Consider the following 17,554-nt stretch of genomic DNA (forward strand, 5'->3'; position numbering starts at 1 on the left):
CTCATCATATGGCACTGAAGATAGAGGAGGCGAGGATTCAGCAGGACACACAGAGCAAGTATGCAGGAGACTGGGGGGGAGATGAGGAGACAGAAAATCAGGAGGGGCTGGCGAGGAGGAGCGCATCACAAGAGGTCTGACTAAATACAATCTCTTAGCAGCAGGGACCTCATCTACCCGTCAGATAGCTGTGATTGACAAGTACCGTATATACTCGAGTATAAGCCGAGATTTTCAGCCTCTTTTTTGAGGCTGAAAGTGCCCCCCTCGGCTTATACTCGAGTCATCGCTGTCTGCCCGCTCGATCAGCGTGTCGAGCAGACAGACAGCGGCCATTCTATAATTCAAAAGCCGCGCCTCCGGCTCCGCCTTCGCCTGTGATAGGCGGAACACTGAATTTCCCAGCAGCCTGTGTTCCGCCTATCACGGACATCGTCTCATCCTCGTACTACGGACGAGGATGAGACGATGTCCGTGATAGGCGGAACACAGGCTGCTGGGAAATTCAGTGTTCCGCCTATCACAGGCGAAGGCGGAGGCGCGGCTTTTGAATTTTACAATGGCCGCCGAGGCGCCGACGAAGAGGGCACGGGACGGAGGCAAGGCACGGCACGGCACGGGACGGGACGGAGGCAAGGCACGGCACGGGACGGAGGCAAGGAGGCAAGGCACGGGACGGAGGCTCGGGACAAAGGCTCGGGACACAGGTAGGCTGGACACACACACACACACACACACACACACACACACACACACACGGACACACACACACAGGGATGGATGGATGGAGACACACACACACAGGGATGGATGGATACACACACACACAGGGATGGATGGATGGATGGAGACACACACACACAGGGATGGATGGATGGATGGAGACACACACACACAGGGATGGATGGATGGATGGATGGACACACACACACACAGGGATGGATGGATGGATGGACACACACACACACAGGGATGGATGGATGGATGGACACACACACACACAGGGATGGATGGACGGACACACAGGGATGGACGGACACACAGGGATGGACGGACACACAGGGATGGACGGACACACACACAGGGATGGACAGGCATGTCTCACCCTCGGCTTATACACGAGTCAATAAGTTTGCCAGTTTTTTTGGGGGTAAATTGGGGGCCTCGGCTTATATTCGGGTCGGCCTATACTCGAGTATATACGGTAGATCAAAGAGAAAGCTGTCCTGGGGCCCCCTACTGGCAATGCCTGAATGGTCAGTCCACCCCTGGTGTACGGCACTTACTATTGCGAGCTGTGTCGGCAGCTGTTGGTGTAGCACCTGCCACACAGCTCCCATACTTCAAAGTCTTGCAGGATGCAGCTGCTCACGGGAACCGAGTTCCTGTTGTGGAAAAAGTACAGGAACTCCGTTCCCATGCGTTCCCGCAGGACTTGAGCCCTGCTGTAGAGGTCTGCATGTGCAATGGTCTGTATATGTAGAGTTCTCTATATGTAGTGGTCTCTATCTGTAGAGGTCTGTATGTGTATAGCGATCTATGTGTATATAGGGGTCTCTGTGTGTATATAGCGGTCTATATATATAGTGATCAGTGTATAGCAATCTATGTGTATATAGGGGTCTCTGTGTGTATATAGCAGTCTATATATATAGGGGGGTTATTTACTAAAGGAAACTACATTTTGCACTACAATTGCACTTGGAAGTAAAGTCAATGTAGATCTGAGGGGGACATGCAAGGAAAATAAAAAAAAACAGCATTTTGGCTTGCACATGACTGGATGATAAAATCAGCAGAGCTTCCACTAATTTCTGATCTTCCCCTTAGATTGAGAGCGACTGCACTTCCAAGTGCACTTGCAGTGCAACGTGGTTTTGCCTTTCGTAAATAACCCCCCATAGGGATCTGTGTATAGCGATCTATGGGGTTGATTTACTAAAGGAAAATAGGCAGTGCACTTTGAAAAGTACAGTTGCGCTCTGCAAGTGCAGTTGCTACCGAGCTCAGTAAATGATGTTAAGCTTCACTTTGCAAAGAATACCCAATCACATGCAGGGAAAATGTTAAAAACTGTATTTTTGCTTGCACATGATTGGATGATGGCTGTCAGCAGAGCTTTTGCTCATTTACTAAGCTCTGGAGCATCTGCTCTTGCAAAGTGCACAGTCTATTTTTTTACTTTAGTAAATCAACCCCTATGTGTATATAGCGGCCTGTATATGTAGTGATCTGTGTGTGCATATAGTGTGTGTATAGGGGTCTATTTATATATATATATATATATATAGCGATCTGTGTATATATGGGTCTATATATATAGTGATCTGTGTATATAGAGGTCTCTGTGTGTATATAGCTGTCTATGTGTGTATATAGAGGTCTATGAGTATATGGCGGTCTCTGTGTGTATATAGCTGTCTATGTGTGTATATAGAGGTCTATGTGTATATAGCTGTCTATGTGTGTATATAGAGTTCTATGAGTATATAGTGGTCTCTATGTGTGTATATAGCTGTCTATGTGTGTATATAGAGGTCTATGTGTATATAGCTATGTGTGTATATAGAGGTCTATGAGTATATAGCAGTCTCTGTGTGTATATAGCTGTCTATGTGTGTATATAGCTGTATATGTGCGTGTGTATAGAGGTCTATGAGTATATAGCAGTCTCTTTGTGTATATAGCTGTCTATGTGTGTATATATAGAGGTCTATGAGTATATAGCTGTCTATGTGTGTATATATAGAGGTCTATGTGTATATAGCTGTCTATGTGTGTATATAGAGGTCTGTGAGTATATAGCGGTCTCTGTGTGTATATAGCTGTGTATGTGTATATATAGAGGTCTATGTGTATATAGCTGTCTATTTGTATATATAGAGTTCTATGAGTATATAGCTGTCTATGTGTATATATGGAGTTCTATGTGTATATAGCTGTCTATGTGTATATAGCTGTCTATTTGTATATATGGAGTTCTATGTGTATATAGCTGTCTATGTGTATATATGGAGGTCTATGAGTATATAGCTGTATATGTGTGTATATGGAGGTCTATGAGTATATATCTATGTGTGTATATAGAGGTCTATGAGTATATATCTATGTGTGTATATAGAGGTCTATGAGTATATAGCGATCTCTGTGTGTATATATATAGAGGTCTATGTGTATATAGCTGTCTATGTGTATATATAGAGGTCTATGTGTATATAGCTGTCTATGTGTATATATAGAGGTCTATGTGTATATAGCTGTCTATGTGTATATAGAGGTCTATGAGTATATAGCTGTATATGTGTGTATATGGAAGTCTATGAGTATATATCTATGTGTGTATATAGAGGTCTATGAGTATATAGCGATCTCTGTGTGTATATATAGAGGTCTATGTGTGTATATAGAGGTCTATGTGTATATAGCTGTCTATGTGTATATATAGAGGTCTATGAGTATATAGCGGTCTCTGGGTGTATATATAGAGGTCTATGTGTATATATAGAGGTCTATGTGTATATGGAGGTCTATGAGTATATATCTATGTGTGTATATAGAGGTCTATGAGTATATAGCGATCTCTGTGTGTATATATAGAGGTTTATGTGTATATATAGAGGTCTATGAGTATATAGCGGTCTCTGGGTGTATATATAGAGGTCTATGTGTATATAGCTGTCTATGTGTACATATAGAGGTCTATGAGTATATAGCGGTCTCTGAGTGTATATAGCGGTCTATAGCGGTGACAGTAGAGGGGGCGATGTGCACAGCAATCAGAAGTGTTCCTTGGCTCTCATCATCCCAGAGCGGCTCCAGCCCTTCCTTCCAGGCACTTCCTTCCTTCCTCCTCAGTATTGGGCTGCTGGGAGGGCTGGGAGAATATAAAGTTGGGGCAGAGTGAGAAATGACACAGACTTGTATTAGCGGAGCTCTCAGGACTTCTCCGCTCCGCTCTTGGGACTTTGCGCTGCGCCCGGCACCCCGCTCCGCGCCCACGCTCCTCCGCTCCCCCAGCGCAGCATGCGGACCCTCTGCCTCCTGTGGGCTCTGCTCGCCCTGGCACAGCCGGCTCCTGTGGATGAAGTCAGCTCCACCTCGGAGTTCGTATGCCTGGACACAGACTGCTACTCCATATCCTGGGAGAAGAAGAAATTTACTAAAGCCAAGACTGTGTGCGAAGCGAGGAGCGGGCAGCTGATGAGGGTGCGGAACTCGGTGCAGGCAGATATCATCTCTATGTTCCTCCTGAAAGGAGAGAAGGATGTCAGGGTCTGGATAGGACTGGAACAGCCCTTTAAAAACCGATGTACAGATGTCTTCCAGCCTCTGAGGGGCTTCACATGGGTGAGTGGAGACAGTGATACAGACTACACCAACTGGAAGGAACCTGGGGAGAAGAAGTGTGGGGCCCAATGTGTCACTGTCCACAAGGATGGCACTTGGGAAGAGACTAACTGTGATTTCAAGGCTGATGGGTACTTGTGTGAATTGAATTATAAAGATTTGTGCAGCCAACTTAACCTGCTACCAGACTTGAACATCACTTATTCGCACACGTCCCTTGGCCTTGGCCGTAGTGGGGGTTATGTCTTCCCACTGGGCACCAATGCCCACATATCCACCATTCAGGACTCTCTGCAATGCACCAGAGATGGTGATGGGCCAGTGCAATGGAGGAGTCTAACCCCAGGAGCTTGGGATTGCAGTATAGAGAACGGGGGCTGCGAAAACGATTGTGTGGTGGAAGACGGCACCCCTAAATGTACATGCCCCCCAGAGACACAACTGAAAGAAGATAACCGGACTTGTGCCAAACCGTGTGACCCCAACCCTTGTAGCCAACTTTGTTCTCAAATGTCTGAGCCACCCGGATTCATTTGCATGTGCCAAGAGGGCTATAATCTTCTAGATGATGGAAGGACTTGTATAGATATTGATGACTGTGAGGTCAGCCCCAACATCTGCGACCACCATTGCACCAACACCATCGGCAGCTTCGTCTGCGGCTGCAAACCTGGAATGGAATTGGTGACCAACCCCGACTGTGGTAACGCAGACGGGTGTCCATCAGAATGTGAGGACATCAACGAGTGTGAAGGTCCAACGGCCCTGTGTGAGCATGACTGTGAAAACTTTGTGGGGGGCTACAGGTGTTTCTGCTTCGAAGGCTTTGTGGTGGACGAACAAAACTCCAACAAGTGCAAAAGATTCTGCAACACCTCCAGCTGTGAGGCCGAGTGTGACATCAACGATGTCGACAAATGCGAGTGTCCCGATGGCTACATAGTGGATCAGGACGATGGCGGTAACACCATCTGCACTGATGTTGATGAGTGCGAGAATAACCCTTGCGATGGTAGCTGTACCAATTTATTCGGGTCCTATGAATGTACCTGTCCGGAGGGCTACATAGTCCATGGCCCCCAATGCATATCTGAGGAAGGTTCCGGCTTGCCTGAAACGACCACAGCCGGCAAACGACCTTTCGAGACGCCACCAAGCAAGCCCCCTCCGCCAGATATTCACAGCCTACAGCCGGCCATGTTGCTGGGGATATGCATTGGAGTCATATCCATGTTAACTGTTCTGATAGCCATCCTGTGCCACATGCTGAGGAAGCACTACATGGAGCAGCATGCCTTGGACTACAAGACGAAACAATCTGAGTCAGATGTCAGACTGCAGCAAGTGAAGACAGATACACAGAGGAAATATTAATGCCATAGACTCCTCATACCTGGAAATTATATAGACTATACCATGCTGCCTCTGGGTACAGTGAGTAGATATACTGTATCTAAAAATGATGGCTTTGAAGGGTAACCAAAGGCAAAACTCCATCAGATTTTTATTGCCGCTGCCCTCTCTAGTGACCTGAAAACCAGAATGAAAGGAAATCACAAATTTGGTGGTCACCAGAACAGGAATAGAGGGGAAACCTTCCGATGGGGACACTAGTTCTGGTGACAACCTTGCAGGGATTTCCTCTCACTTCTTGCTGTGGTTATGGGGACAGGAAGTGAAGGGAGATCTCCCCAATGGGACACAGATGGCAAAAAAAGTTTTGCCTTCAGTTCTGCTTTAAATTGGGGGGGACTGAATTAGAGGATGGGACCGTTGCCTTGTTGTATCAGCTGCAATACTTTCGCTAGTTGTAACTGGACAGTATTTTAAGGCTGCATTGCGGGCAGAATCGCACTGCGAGTCTGCCTTGGTTGTCGCGTGATCAATCGCGGCAAACCACATTGCGTGAAGCTTGTCCCCCCCCCCCAAAAAAAAGTTCAGGAGCTACTTTTGGGTGACAAGCTTCACATGATGTGGTTTGCCACAATTGCAGCTCGATTTATCACGACAGAAACGCACCGCGTTTTAGGTGCCATTAAAATGAACAGTATTTGAAATGCGCATTGTGCGATTTGTCGTTTTACCAGAGCATTTTTCAAATATGTGCGATTTTAAAGTCGCAGCGACTTTGAAAAAGTTCTTGCACTACTTTGGTCCGACTTTCATGCGACGTGAGTGCCCTAGTCTGCAATGTAAACCCTCAAAAGTCACATGAAAGTCGCACCCAAATCTTATATATGCAACAGTTGTGTAGCAGTTGTCCGTTATCATTGGTCTAAGCCAAAGGTCAAAGTCGCCACGAATCTGCCCACGATTTAAAATGATTACAGTCCTCCATTCACACATGTAGAACTCCAAAGTTGCGTGACTTTGTAGTGCAACTTTGATACAACTTTGACTCAACTTTGGATGGGTGCGACTTGGATGTGACTTTGGCTCTGACCAGTGATAATAGACAACTGTTTCCCAACTGTCGCATGTATAACATTCAGGTGAAACTTTCATGTGACTTTTGAGGGTTTACATTGCAGTCTAGGGCACTCCAGTCGCATGAAAGTCGGACCAAAGTAGTGCAGGAACCTTTTAAGGGTCGCTGCGACTTTAAGTTGCACATATTTGAACGGTTGTCACTAAAAAACATGGGGTGTGACTTGTCATGCGACTTTAGTGTCCAAGGTCACATGACAAATCACACAAGTTTGAATGGAGCCGTAATCGGAGGACAAGGTGTAATGTGCAGTACTCCTTAGCAGCCAAACAGAAGTCAAACATACTTTAAAATCGAATGGCTTCTATGGGTTCTTGTAATCACTAATACCCCCTTATTAAATAAGCCCCACTAACTAATGCCAGCCGTACACAGTCACTTTTTCTTTTCGATTGGATTTGTTAGAGCAACAACATCTGGAGTTGATTTACTAAAGGAATAGAGGCTTTGCAAAGGGATGATTCACTTAGTACATACAGTGAATCTGTGTTCATCTCCAAAATCCGATCGTGTCCAAGTGGAATAAAAAAGCAGGACTTTTGCTTGCATGTGATTGGATGATTGAAGTGAACACAACTTCGCTTAAGCTGAGTGCGCATTCATGTTACTAAGTAAAGAGTGGTTTGTGTTCTTAGTAAATTCGCCCTCTGCCCACTTACTACTAGAGGGGGCATTTTTTTTTACAGTCCATGCTTATTAAATTCATGTCCATCCATTATGGCCATCATCCAGTTAAGTAGAGCATGTCCTCATCCAGTCAGGTAGAACATGTCCATCATCCAGTTGGGTAGAACATGTCCATCATCCAGCTGGGTAGAACATGTCCATCATCCAGCTGGGTAGAACATGTCCTTCATCCAGTTGAGTAGAATATGTCCTTCATACAGTTAAGTAGAGCATGTCCTCATCCAGTCGGGTAGAACATGTCCATCATCCAGTTGGGTAGAACATGTCCATCATCCAGTTGGGTAGAACATGTCCATCATCCAGCTGGGTAGAACATGTCCTTCATCCAGTTGAGTAGAATATGTCCTTCATACAGTTAAAGCGGTAGTAAACCCGCATTTTTTTTTTTTTTTTTTTAAACCTGCAAAGCAAAAGGCATAATGAGCTAGTATGCACCGCATACTAGCTCATTATGAAATACTTACCTTAGAACGAGGCCCCGACATCTCGCCCGATCCACGCCGAGGAAGCCGACATGCTCCCTCGGCGTCTCTTCCGGGTATCGCGGCTCCGGCGCTGTGAGTGGCCGGAGCCGCGATATCGTCACTCCCGCGCATGCGCGCGGGAGATTTAACTCCGGCCGGACGAGCGCTGCCGGATTTTCGCGGAGAGAACCCCCTTGTGCGCATGCGCCGCTGCAGTCAGCGGCGCATACCGAGGGGAATATCTCCTAAACCGTACAGGTTTAGGAGATATTTTTTTTACCTACAGGTAAGCCTTATTATAGGCTTTCCTGTAGGTAAAAGTTAAAAAAGTGGGTTTACTTCCACTTTAAGTAGAGCATGTCCATCATCCAGTCGGGTAGAGCATGTCCATCATCCAGGTGGGTAGAACATGTCCATCATCCAGTTGGGTAGAACATGCCCATCATCCAGTTGGGTAGAACATGTCCTTCATCCAGTTATGTGGAGCATGTCCATCATCCAGGTGGGTAGAACATGTCCATCATCCAGGTGGGTAGAACATCTCCACCATCCAGTTGAGTAGAACATGTCTTTCATACAGTTGGGTAGAACAAGTCCATCATCCAGGTGGGTAGAGCATCATTACACTACATAGTAGGTTAAATCTGAACAGAAGCATTTAGGCCCATTCAACAGCGCAGGTAAATGCACATGCATTGATGTGCGTTGTCATGCTGCTTTGTGCGTTGCATTTTAATATGTACTTTCTCCTCACTGCCTGGAACCTGAAAAGGATCTACGGTGCAGCAGAGGAGCCAAACGTATGCTGGCTCACCGTTTATCCTGTGCGTTCAGGTGCTTTGCGCTGACACACATCATCGGCAGGTCAGTAAATTTATGAAAAGTAGTTTTTGCATCTGTCCATGAATGTCCATTACACAACGTTATAATTACCGCATGTTACGTCATGTTGTGCTAAAAAAGATGGGCTTCCTCTACCTTATCCAGTGCAAACCAACACATAGCGCAACACACCAGGGGATGTTGTTTAGCATGGAATGTATTAATCTGACTGAACACCATACAATGTGATTGTACAATCTCCTTTAGATATAAGATCCACTAGGTAGTGATTTGATACAAACTTGATACAAAACTGCCTGATTTGATACAAATGGATTGTAGTTTAGGTTTAGGTCATATTGCATAGCTTGGGTGAATGTAAAGGTGATTGTACAAAGATTGTAGATTGCCATAGTGTGACTCTCCCTCCCACTGCCATGGTGTCACCCTCCCTCCTCACTGCCACAGTGCCATGGTGTCACCCCCTCTTCTCGCTGCCACAGTGCCAGGGTGTCACCCTCCCTCCTCACTGCCACAGTGCCATGGTGTCAACCCCGCCCCCTTCTGTCACAGTGCCATGGTGTCACACTCCCCCCCCCCTGCACTTGCCTGTCACAGTGCCATAGTGTCACTCTCCCTCCTTGCCACAGTGCCATAGTGTCACTCCCTCCTTGCCACAGTGCCATGGTGTCACTCTCCCTCCTTGCTAACACAGTGCCATGGTGTCACCCTCCCTCCTCGCTAACACAGTGCCATGGTGTCACCATCCCTGTCACCATCCCTCCTCGTTGCCACAGTGCCATGGTGTCACCCTCCCTCCTCGCTAACACAGTGCCATGGTGTCACCATCCCTCCTAGCTGCCACAGTGCCATGGTGTCACCCTCCCTCCTCGCTAACACAGTGCCATGGTGTCACCATTCCTCCTCGCTGCCACAGTACCATGGTGTCACCCTCCCCAATCGCTGCCACAGTGTCACCCCCCCCACTTGCCTGTCACAGTACCATGGTGACCCCCCCTTAGCCTTGCATAATGTCATGGTGTCCCCCCCAACTACTTTTTCTTCCCGTTACTTTCCAATACAAAGGCATTTAACCCTTTCAGTGCAGGGCAGCCATATTAGGAAGATTTTTGTTTTTGGAATAGTTCAGCTTTAAATATAAACAAATGGAAATCCCCCCCCCCCCCCCCCCCGCAGAGTCCTATAGGCTGACCTCTCCAGCGCTGCCACTTGTTATCAAACGTTATGGGGAAATACATTGCTGAGTGTGATCGGAGACACTTCCCCTATGTGGTTTATGGAAACCCGGGGCATTGGAGACGGAAGCAGCGATGGAGCTGTTATCCATGACAACCAATCAAATTGTTTATAAATGTGTATATAGCTGCAGTAGAGTATTGTAACAGGCTAGCCATCAATCAGCAGAAGGTTTGGAGTTTAAATAATACACTTTATTAGCTAACTTAAAGTAGAACTAAAGGCAAAACTTTATTTTTTTATTTTTTATTTTTTTACTAAATTTTATAATTTTTTTTCTTTCATTTTGGCGATTTATGTCCCCATTGGGTACAATTCCCTTCACTTCCTGTCCCATAGCCACAACAGGAAGTGAGAGGAATTCCTATCATAGTGAGGGACTCACTGGTTGTCACCAGAACTAGTGTCCCCATTGGAAGATTTCCCCTCCTATTCCTGTTCTGGTGATAACCCAAAATTTTGGATTTTCTTTCACTTTCTGTAATAATGGTAAACAAGACAAGTAGTGAGGGTGAATCTCCTTAACGAGGGGGGGGGGGGGGGGCACAGACAGCAATCAAAACCTGACAGGGGTTCTAATCTCTCTCCACGCTATCCAAAAAAGTTTTGCCTTTAGTTATACTTAGTTATAAAAGTTGCAAGCTTTTGGGATAACTTGGATCTCTACTCCAGGTTTTATACAACGTATACATTCAATAAGTCTGAACAAAGGATCTAAGTTATCCCGAAAGCTTGCATCTTTTTTTTTCCTTTTTTTTTTTTATCCAGTTAGGGTTTAAAAAAAAAAAAGCTTTTTTCTTTAATAACTTGTTAGCCAATAAAGGATATCACTTAGGGGCATTTTTATATAAAAAAAAAACTGCTGAGCAATTCACACAGTGTAAGTGTGTGTACATTCGTTCTGTACAAATGGGGTAAAAACAAATGTTATTAGGCTATTTCCTGTGCCTGCTTGAATATTTTTCATTGATTTAAAATGGAAAATACTGCAGTTAGCCACTAGATGGTGCTGTGTATCCTAAGAAATTTTGTGTGATACTTAGGGCCATCTACTGGCCAAGTGGTGCAAATAATGGGGCAAATAAGTGTTATTAAGCTATTTCCTTTGCTGATCAAATGTTTTTTTTAATTTATTTAAAACAGAAAATACCACATTTAGCCACTAGATCAGTGGTCTCCAAACTCTAGCCCGGATGTGGCCCTTTGCTTGCTTTTATCTGGCCCTTGGGGCACTATTCCACCTACTGACACCAGTGGTGGAGATCCTACTAACACCATCAATGGGGCACTATTTTTCTCATTGATATGAACAATGGGGCAGTATTCCTTCCATTAAACCAATGATGGGCACTGATGTCGGGGCATCTTCTACTCTTGTTTATCACAGTCTGCCACCCCCTAAAGTCTAAACTGGCCCTTTGCTTAGAAAGTCTGGAGACCTCTGCACTAGATGGGGATATAGGACAATACTTAGCACCATCTAGCAGCCAAATGTTGAAAAAATACGGTGCAAATTCTTGTTATTAGTCGATTTTCTGTGCTAGCCGAATGTTTATCATTGATTTAAAACAGAAAATGTGAAAAACCATTTGGCCACTAGATGGTGCTACGTATCATATGAAATTCCCTATAATGCTTAGCACCATCTAGTGGCTAAATGTGGTATTTTTGGTTCTAAATCAATGAAAAACAAACGGGCCAATACAGGGAATAGTCTAATAACGCTAATTTTTTTTAGCCCTTTTTTTGCACCATTTTATCCACTAGATGGCGCCTTAGTATTATAAAAAAAAATCCTATAACACCAAGCACCATCCAGTGGTTAGATGTGGTATTTTGCAGTTCAAAGCAATGAAAAACATTTAGCCAATACAGGAAATAGCCTAAAAAAAACTAATTTTTTGGCCCTATCTTTGCATCATTTAGATGGCGCCTAAGTATTATACAACATTTTTCTATAACACTTAGCACCATCTAGTGGCTAAATTGTGTATTTTTCATTTTTAAATAAAAAAAAAAAACATTCAACCAGCAAAGGAAATAACCTAATAACATTTAGCCAATACAGGAAATAGCCTAAAAAAATAAATTTTTTGGCCCTATCATTGCATAATTTAGATGGCGCCTAAGTATTATACAAATTTTTTCTATAACACTTAGCACCATCTAGTGGCTAAATTGTGTATTTTTCACTTTTTTAAATCAGTGAAAAACATTCAACCAGCAAAGGAAATAACCTAATAACATTTAGCCAATACAGGAAATAGCCTAAAAAAAACTAATTTTTTGGCCCTATCTTTGCATAATTTAGATGGCGCCTAAGTATTATACAACATTTTTCTGTAACACTTAGCACCATCTAGTGGCTAAATTGTGTATTTTTCATTTTTAAATCAGTGCAAAACATTCAACCAGCAAAGGAAATAACTTAATAACCCTCTTTTTTTTTTTTTTTTTTGGCCCTATGTTTGCACCATTTATCCACTAGATGGCACTAAGTATTATACGAAGTTTCCTATATTATTTTGCATTATCTAGTGGCCAAAATTTGGTATTTTCCGGTTCAAATCAACAAATGAGATACTGTACGTACATTCGACCAGTACAGGAAATAGCTTAATAACATTTTTTTTATTTTTTTTTGTTATTTTTGCCTTATGCGCACAGAACGAATGTATACACACTTTCACTAGGTGAATGTGTGTGTTTTTTTTTGTTTTTTTTTTATAAATACACCCCTAAAACTCAAACCTTTCTGCATACTTGAGTATATAAATAATGCAGAATGCCAGAAAACATGTTGAACTTTATGGTACACAAATCTTTATTTTTTATTTTTTATATAATTTGGAAAACCCAGCTTAGCTCCTCTTGATGGCATGCTCCTATGATGATCCTTTCTTGATGAACGATGAGAATAATATTGACATTGTAGCCGGGACTGTCTGTGATCCCTCTTCTGGAAAGCTGGGATGTGATTGGCTACAGTCAAGGAGGAGCGATATGTTGGTTTAAGTATAAAAACAAGATGGTTTTTCCATTGCCTGTATGGAGTGTGGAAACCGCACGTAACTGTTCTTGTCTGCTCTCCGGAGAGAAGGGCAGAGAGTCATACTGCTTAGATTAAGTTACGGTTGGCGTTCGTCTGACTCAAAAAGCATGTGACCGAAAATAATCCTCCAGGAAGTCATAAGCAGATACAGCCCTTCCACGGAAACATGTGCTGAGATAAATACATGAGCGCCCATTACCCACTTCTTGCTATTTGCTTGGCTGTCCCTGGCATCAGAATTTTTTTGGAATTGAAGACTGAAAACAGGCAGGGTGATGTCACAGCCAAGTCATTGTTTCTTGTTCTGTGCCAGTGACTCGAAAAAAGAATCAATGCCATGGGGTGATGACTGGCAGGCAACTAGCGTTTTCGGGAGGTGCTGAGCTATGGCAGCTGTTTGTACAAGCTGCCATTAATGCTGCTTGTTTGTTCTGATATTGTCTTACAGTTTACTACAAGGTTCAGTCCATCCTAAAGTGATATTTTGTATCCTGGTAGATCACCGAGAGTTAAAGTGGAAGTACATCCTAGAACAGTGATTCTCAACCAGGGTTCCTCCAGAGGTTGCTAGGGGTTCCTTCAGCATTGGGCCATTTCTGCCTCTCGGAAAAGTTCCCACAACACCATTGATCTATTCAGCTATCTGTAAGGCCGCGTACACACGCGCGGACTGTTGGCCCAACCTTGTCCGCTGAACAGTGTTTGGGCGGACAGTCCGCTCGTGTGTGGGCTTTCAGCGGACAGTTTCAGCGGACAGTTGGACGGACAAGGTTTTACGGAAATTCCGAAAAACTGTCCGCTGAAACCTTGTTTCAACGAACAGTCCGCCCGTGTGTAGGCTTGTTCGTCAAACTAAGTTCCGCGCATGCTCAGAAAGGATTTTCAAGCCGAAAGTTATAATGCAGTGTATAGGACGTCGTATTTTGCGTCCCGTCGTACGTGCCGTTCACGTCATCGCGCACGGTTTCAGCAAACTGTTCGTTCGTCGTGTGTGGCCATGTCCGTCCATGCTAAGTTTGAGCGGACTGTTCGCTCAAACTGTTGGACGGACAAAGTTGGGCCAACAGTCCGCGCGTGTGTACGCGGCCTAAGGAGGTAATTCTTCCCAATGACCACAAGTGTAAGGACCATTCTTCCCACTGACCATCACACTAATGTATCATGAGTTGTAGATGTCTAATTTTTAGCAGGGGTTCCCCAAGACCGGAGAATTACTTTAAGGGTTCCTCTGTGTTGAAAAGGTTGAGAAAGGCTGTCCTAGAACAAAACAGTCTTATAACATGTAAACCTTGGTAAATACATAGCATGGTGTGTGTGTTCTTGTTGTCCAGCAATGCACTTAAAAACTGATGGCTATATATCAGTGACATCATGCAACTCATGAGAATCATGGTATCCACCAGATCACAGATCTTGGTATCCAAAAAAAACAGATCATTGTATCCACCAGACCATAAATCATGGTGTCCACCAGATCAGAGATCATGGTGTCCACTAGACCACAGATTGTGGTATCCACCAGACCACTAATCTTGGTATTCCCCAGACCACAGATCTTCGTATTCTCCAGACCACAGATCATGGTATCAACCAGACCATGGTATCCACCAGACCATAGATTGTAATGACCACCAGATCACATGGAATCCACCAGACTACAGATCACGGAATCCAACACACCACAGATCATGGTATCCAGCAGGCCAAAGATCATGGTATCCACCAGACCACAGTATCCACCAGCTCTTTGATCATGGTATTCACCAGACAACAGATCATGGTGTCTACCAGACCAGAGATCTTGGTACCCACCAGACCAGAGATTATGCTATCCACCAGACCACAGGTTATGGTATCCACCAGACCACAGATCTTGGTATCCACCAGACCATAGATCATGGTATCCATCAGATCACAGGTCATGGTATCCACCAGACCACAGATCTTGGTATCCACTTTACCATAGATCATGATATCCACCAGACCACAGATTATGGTATCCACAAGGGCCACTAGAGCTCCAACATTTTGTTCTGTGTACCCAGAGGGGCTCCTGATCTAGTAGGATCCTAGAAACACCCCATGTTGCCCTGTATGAGCAAAGTATTGCATCTTTAGGAGACTCCATTGGTGAGGTCTATGCTCTTGGGTTCTTGCATCTGCACTTGTGTTGTGTTAACTAGAAAGGGTTCCATCTCTCCCCGTTCATTGTTAATGTTTTTAGATTATAGATAATATAACAGGAGATGCTCGGACACCAAAGGGGAATGGAGAGACCCAAAACAACCAGGTAGAAAGGAGTCTGGATTCATGGTCGGAAGAACTTTTGGATCATTCAAAACATCTTAGATACAGGGGGCTCATCTATAGCCAAGTATCACTTTTGGATGGACTGACCCTTTAAGTTGCAGGCTTTGTACTATATGTAAATATAACATATTACAGTGTAGATGAACAGTCTCTGGATATGGGCATCACTCATCATCATACACAGAACACAAGCTTGGTTTTGTGTAGTGATTCTGCACTAGTTAGTAATATATGTGAATAATTATTTATTGTGTAGACCTTGTACAGGCTTTGTACAGTATGTGTGTTCTTTTTTTTTCTGTAAATTTACTTGTGCTGTTAGAAATTAGTATTTTATATCAATAAATACTTTATGATTTGTTGTTATAGTAATGTGCTTCAGTGCCAAAATTTATTGTGTGAAATATTATGATACAAAAAAATAAAAAAATTGGTATAAATATTGAAGCTGACCTTCTCCCCCTGGATGTATTGGGCATTGTTGAACTCCCCCCCCCCCCCCCCCCCTCCGTAATCTTTCCTTTAATTGTTTTTTTTTTTTTTTACTTCGCCCCACCCTGCCATTCTTGCCTAAGTGCTTCATGCATCAGTGACTTTGCCACCCAATGAGAAAAAAAAATACAAATAAAAAAAAACTGACCCTCCTAATTAAAAAGGAACTCCACCTAAATGTAAAAAATACTTCTTAAAAATTGTCCCTGTATAAAAGTAAAAAAAAAAAACGAAAAAGCTTCCTAGTCAACAAGTCCAGCATTGGCTTGCTTGTTAGGAAAGTTCTCCCTACACTGCTCCTCTCCAGCACCTCCATCTTGAATTCATTTCTGGCACATTGTGCAGACATGCTGCAGGGGTCTTTGCTAGGTCTGCAGGATCTCTCGGATCCCGCTGCATGTCTGCACATGCGCTGGATCATTTGCACATGCACAGACACACTGTAAACTAGGAGACGTCTAAACTGTTTCTGCACATGAACCAGATCCCCTTGATCTGCCAACTGGGACGAGTGATGTGTCAATCTCAGGAGACAGCTCACAGAAATGTGTGCATGCGCAGAAATGGTGTAATGGGCCCGAGAGTAAATCGCGGCATTCCTGCAGAGAAAGATGCATCTGAACTGTAGGGAAAGAAGATATCTAGTTAAAAAGTATATGTATATATTTATATTATATATATATATATATATATATATATATATATATACTGCATATATTTATATTTTTTTTATATATATATATATAATTCTGTTATAGGAAGGGGGAGGAGGCAGGGGAGAGCAACGTTAAAAAAGGATGAAGGTCTGCTTTAAGTAGAATTTTAAAGTGGAAGTAAGCCACTATGCACTTGGTGGGTTAATGCCATAATGTGAAGGTGTGCACAGCCTGCATGACTAAAGCCCTGGGGGTGAGACGAAACGTGTTGGAACATGGCCTTCATCTAAGTGACTATCGGGTCATGCAGGAGTGAAGCTATTGGGTCCTTTTGCCTTTTGACTGCACGTATCGAGCCGGGACGGGCTCTTCCCAAGCCAGCACCTTTAGTGAGTGTCACCGGAGTGGAGACAGGAGCCATGAGTGGTGCCCAAAGTTTCTTCTGGTGAAGGATCGTCAGAGGTGCACATAATGGAGCACTTTCCTCACAAATGTGCCCTTCTCCAGCATTGTGCAATGCTTTCTCTGTCCCCTGCTGCTGCCATGTTTACCCACGCTACTTATGACTTCCAAGACATCCTCTGAAACCATTGGCTGGCCACTGATGTATGCACAGGAGATACAACATCCCGTCAGCTGAGAGTGTACATTGCATGGAAGATGTGGCCTACCGCATGGCAAAAATCCCTATATTTCAACTTTTTTTTTAAAAAAATTTGTTTAATTGAACTTTAATTCACAACTGTCCTGACAACCATCCTTTGGTTTAAAGGAGCTTTGCAAGCTGAACAATCTTCAACATCTGACATACCTTTGAGTATGTCAGGTTCCTGGTTCCCTGCTGCATATTGTGGTTCCTTCTGACTCCTGTAGTGACAAAATAGGTCATAATGTGTCCTGTAGTAACATAGTGGCCAGGGATGGAACTACAGCGCACAGTGGGGAATGAAGAACCTGACAAATTCAGAATTCAGAAGAT

The 17,554-nt window shown here is 43.9% G+C and overlaps 1 protein-coding gene across 1 annotated transcript; it reads left to right on the forward strand.

The window, feature by feature from the left end:
* The first annotated feature begins 3,812 nt into the window (after window positions 1-3,812).
* Window positions 3,813-15,799, forward strand: LOC143987050 (thrombomodulin-like). The gene has a single exon (XM_077485511.1). The coding sequence runs from the start codon at window positions 4,024-4,026 to the stop codon at window positions 5,719-5,721; it is 1,698 nt and encodes a 565-aa protein (XP_077341637.1). The 5' UTR covers window positions 3,813-4,023; the 3' UTR covers window positions 5,722-15,799.
* The last annotated feature ends 1,755 nt before the right edge of the window (window positions 15,800-17,554 follow it).

The sequence above is a fragment of the Lithobates pipiens genome, unplaced genomic scaffold (assembly GCF_037356315.1).
Source record: "Lithobates pipiens isolate NorthernLeopardFrog02 unplaced genomic scaffold, aLitPip1_a1.2 Scaffold_18, whole genome shotgun sequence".
Taxonomy (NCBI): Eukaryota; Metazoa; Chordata; class Amphibia; order Anura; family Ranidae; genus Lithobates; species Lithobates pipiens.

Coding starts and splice junctions, on each gene's coding strand:
- LOC143987050 (XM_077485511.1), top strand. CDS start 4,024: ATGCGGACCCTCTGCCTCCTGTGGGCTCTGCTCGCCCTGGCACAGCCG.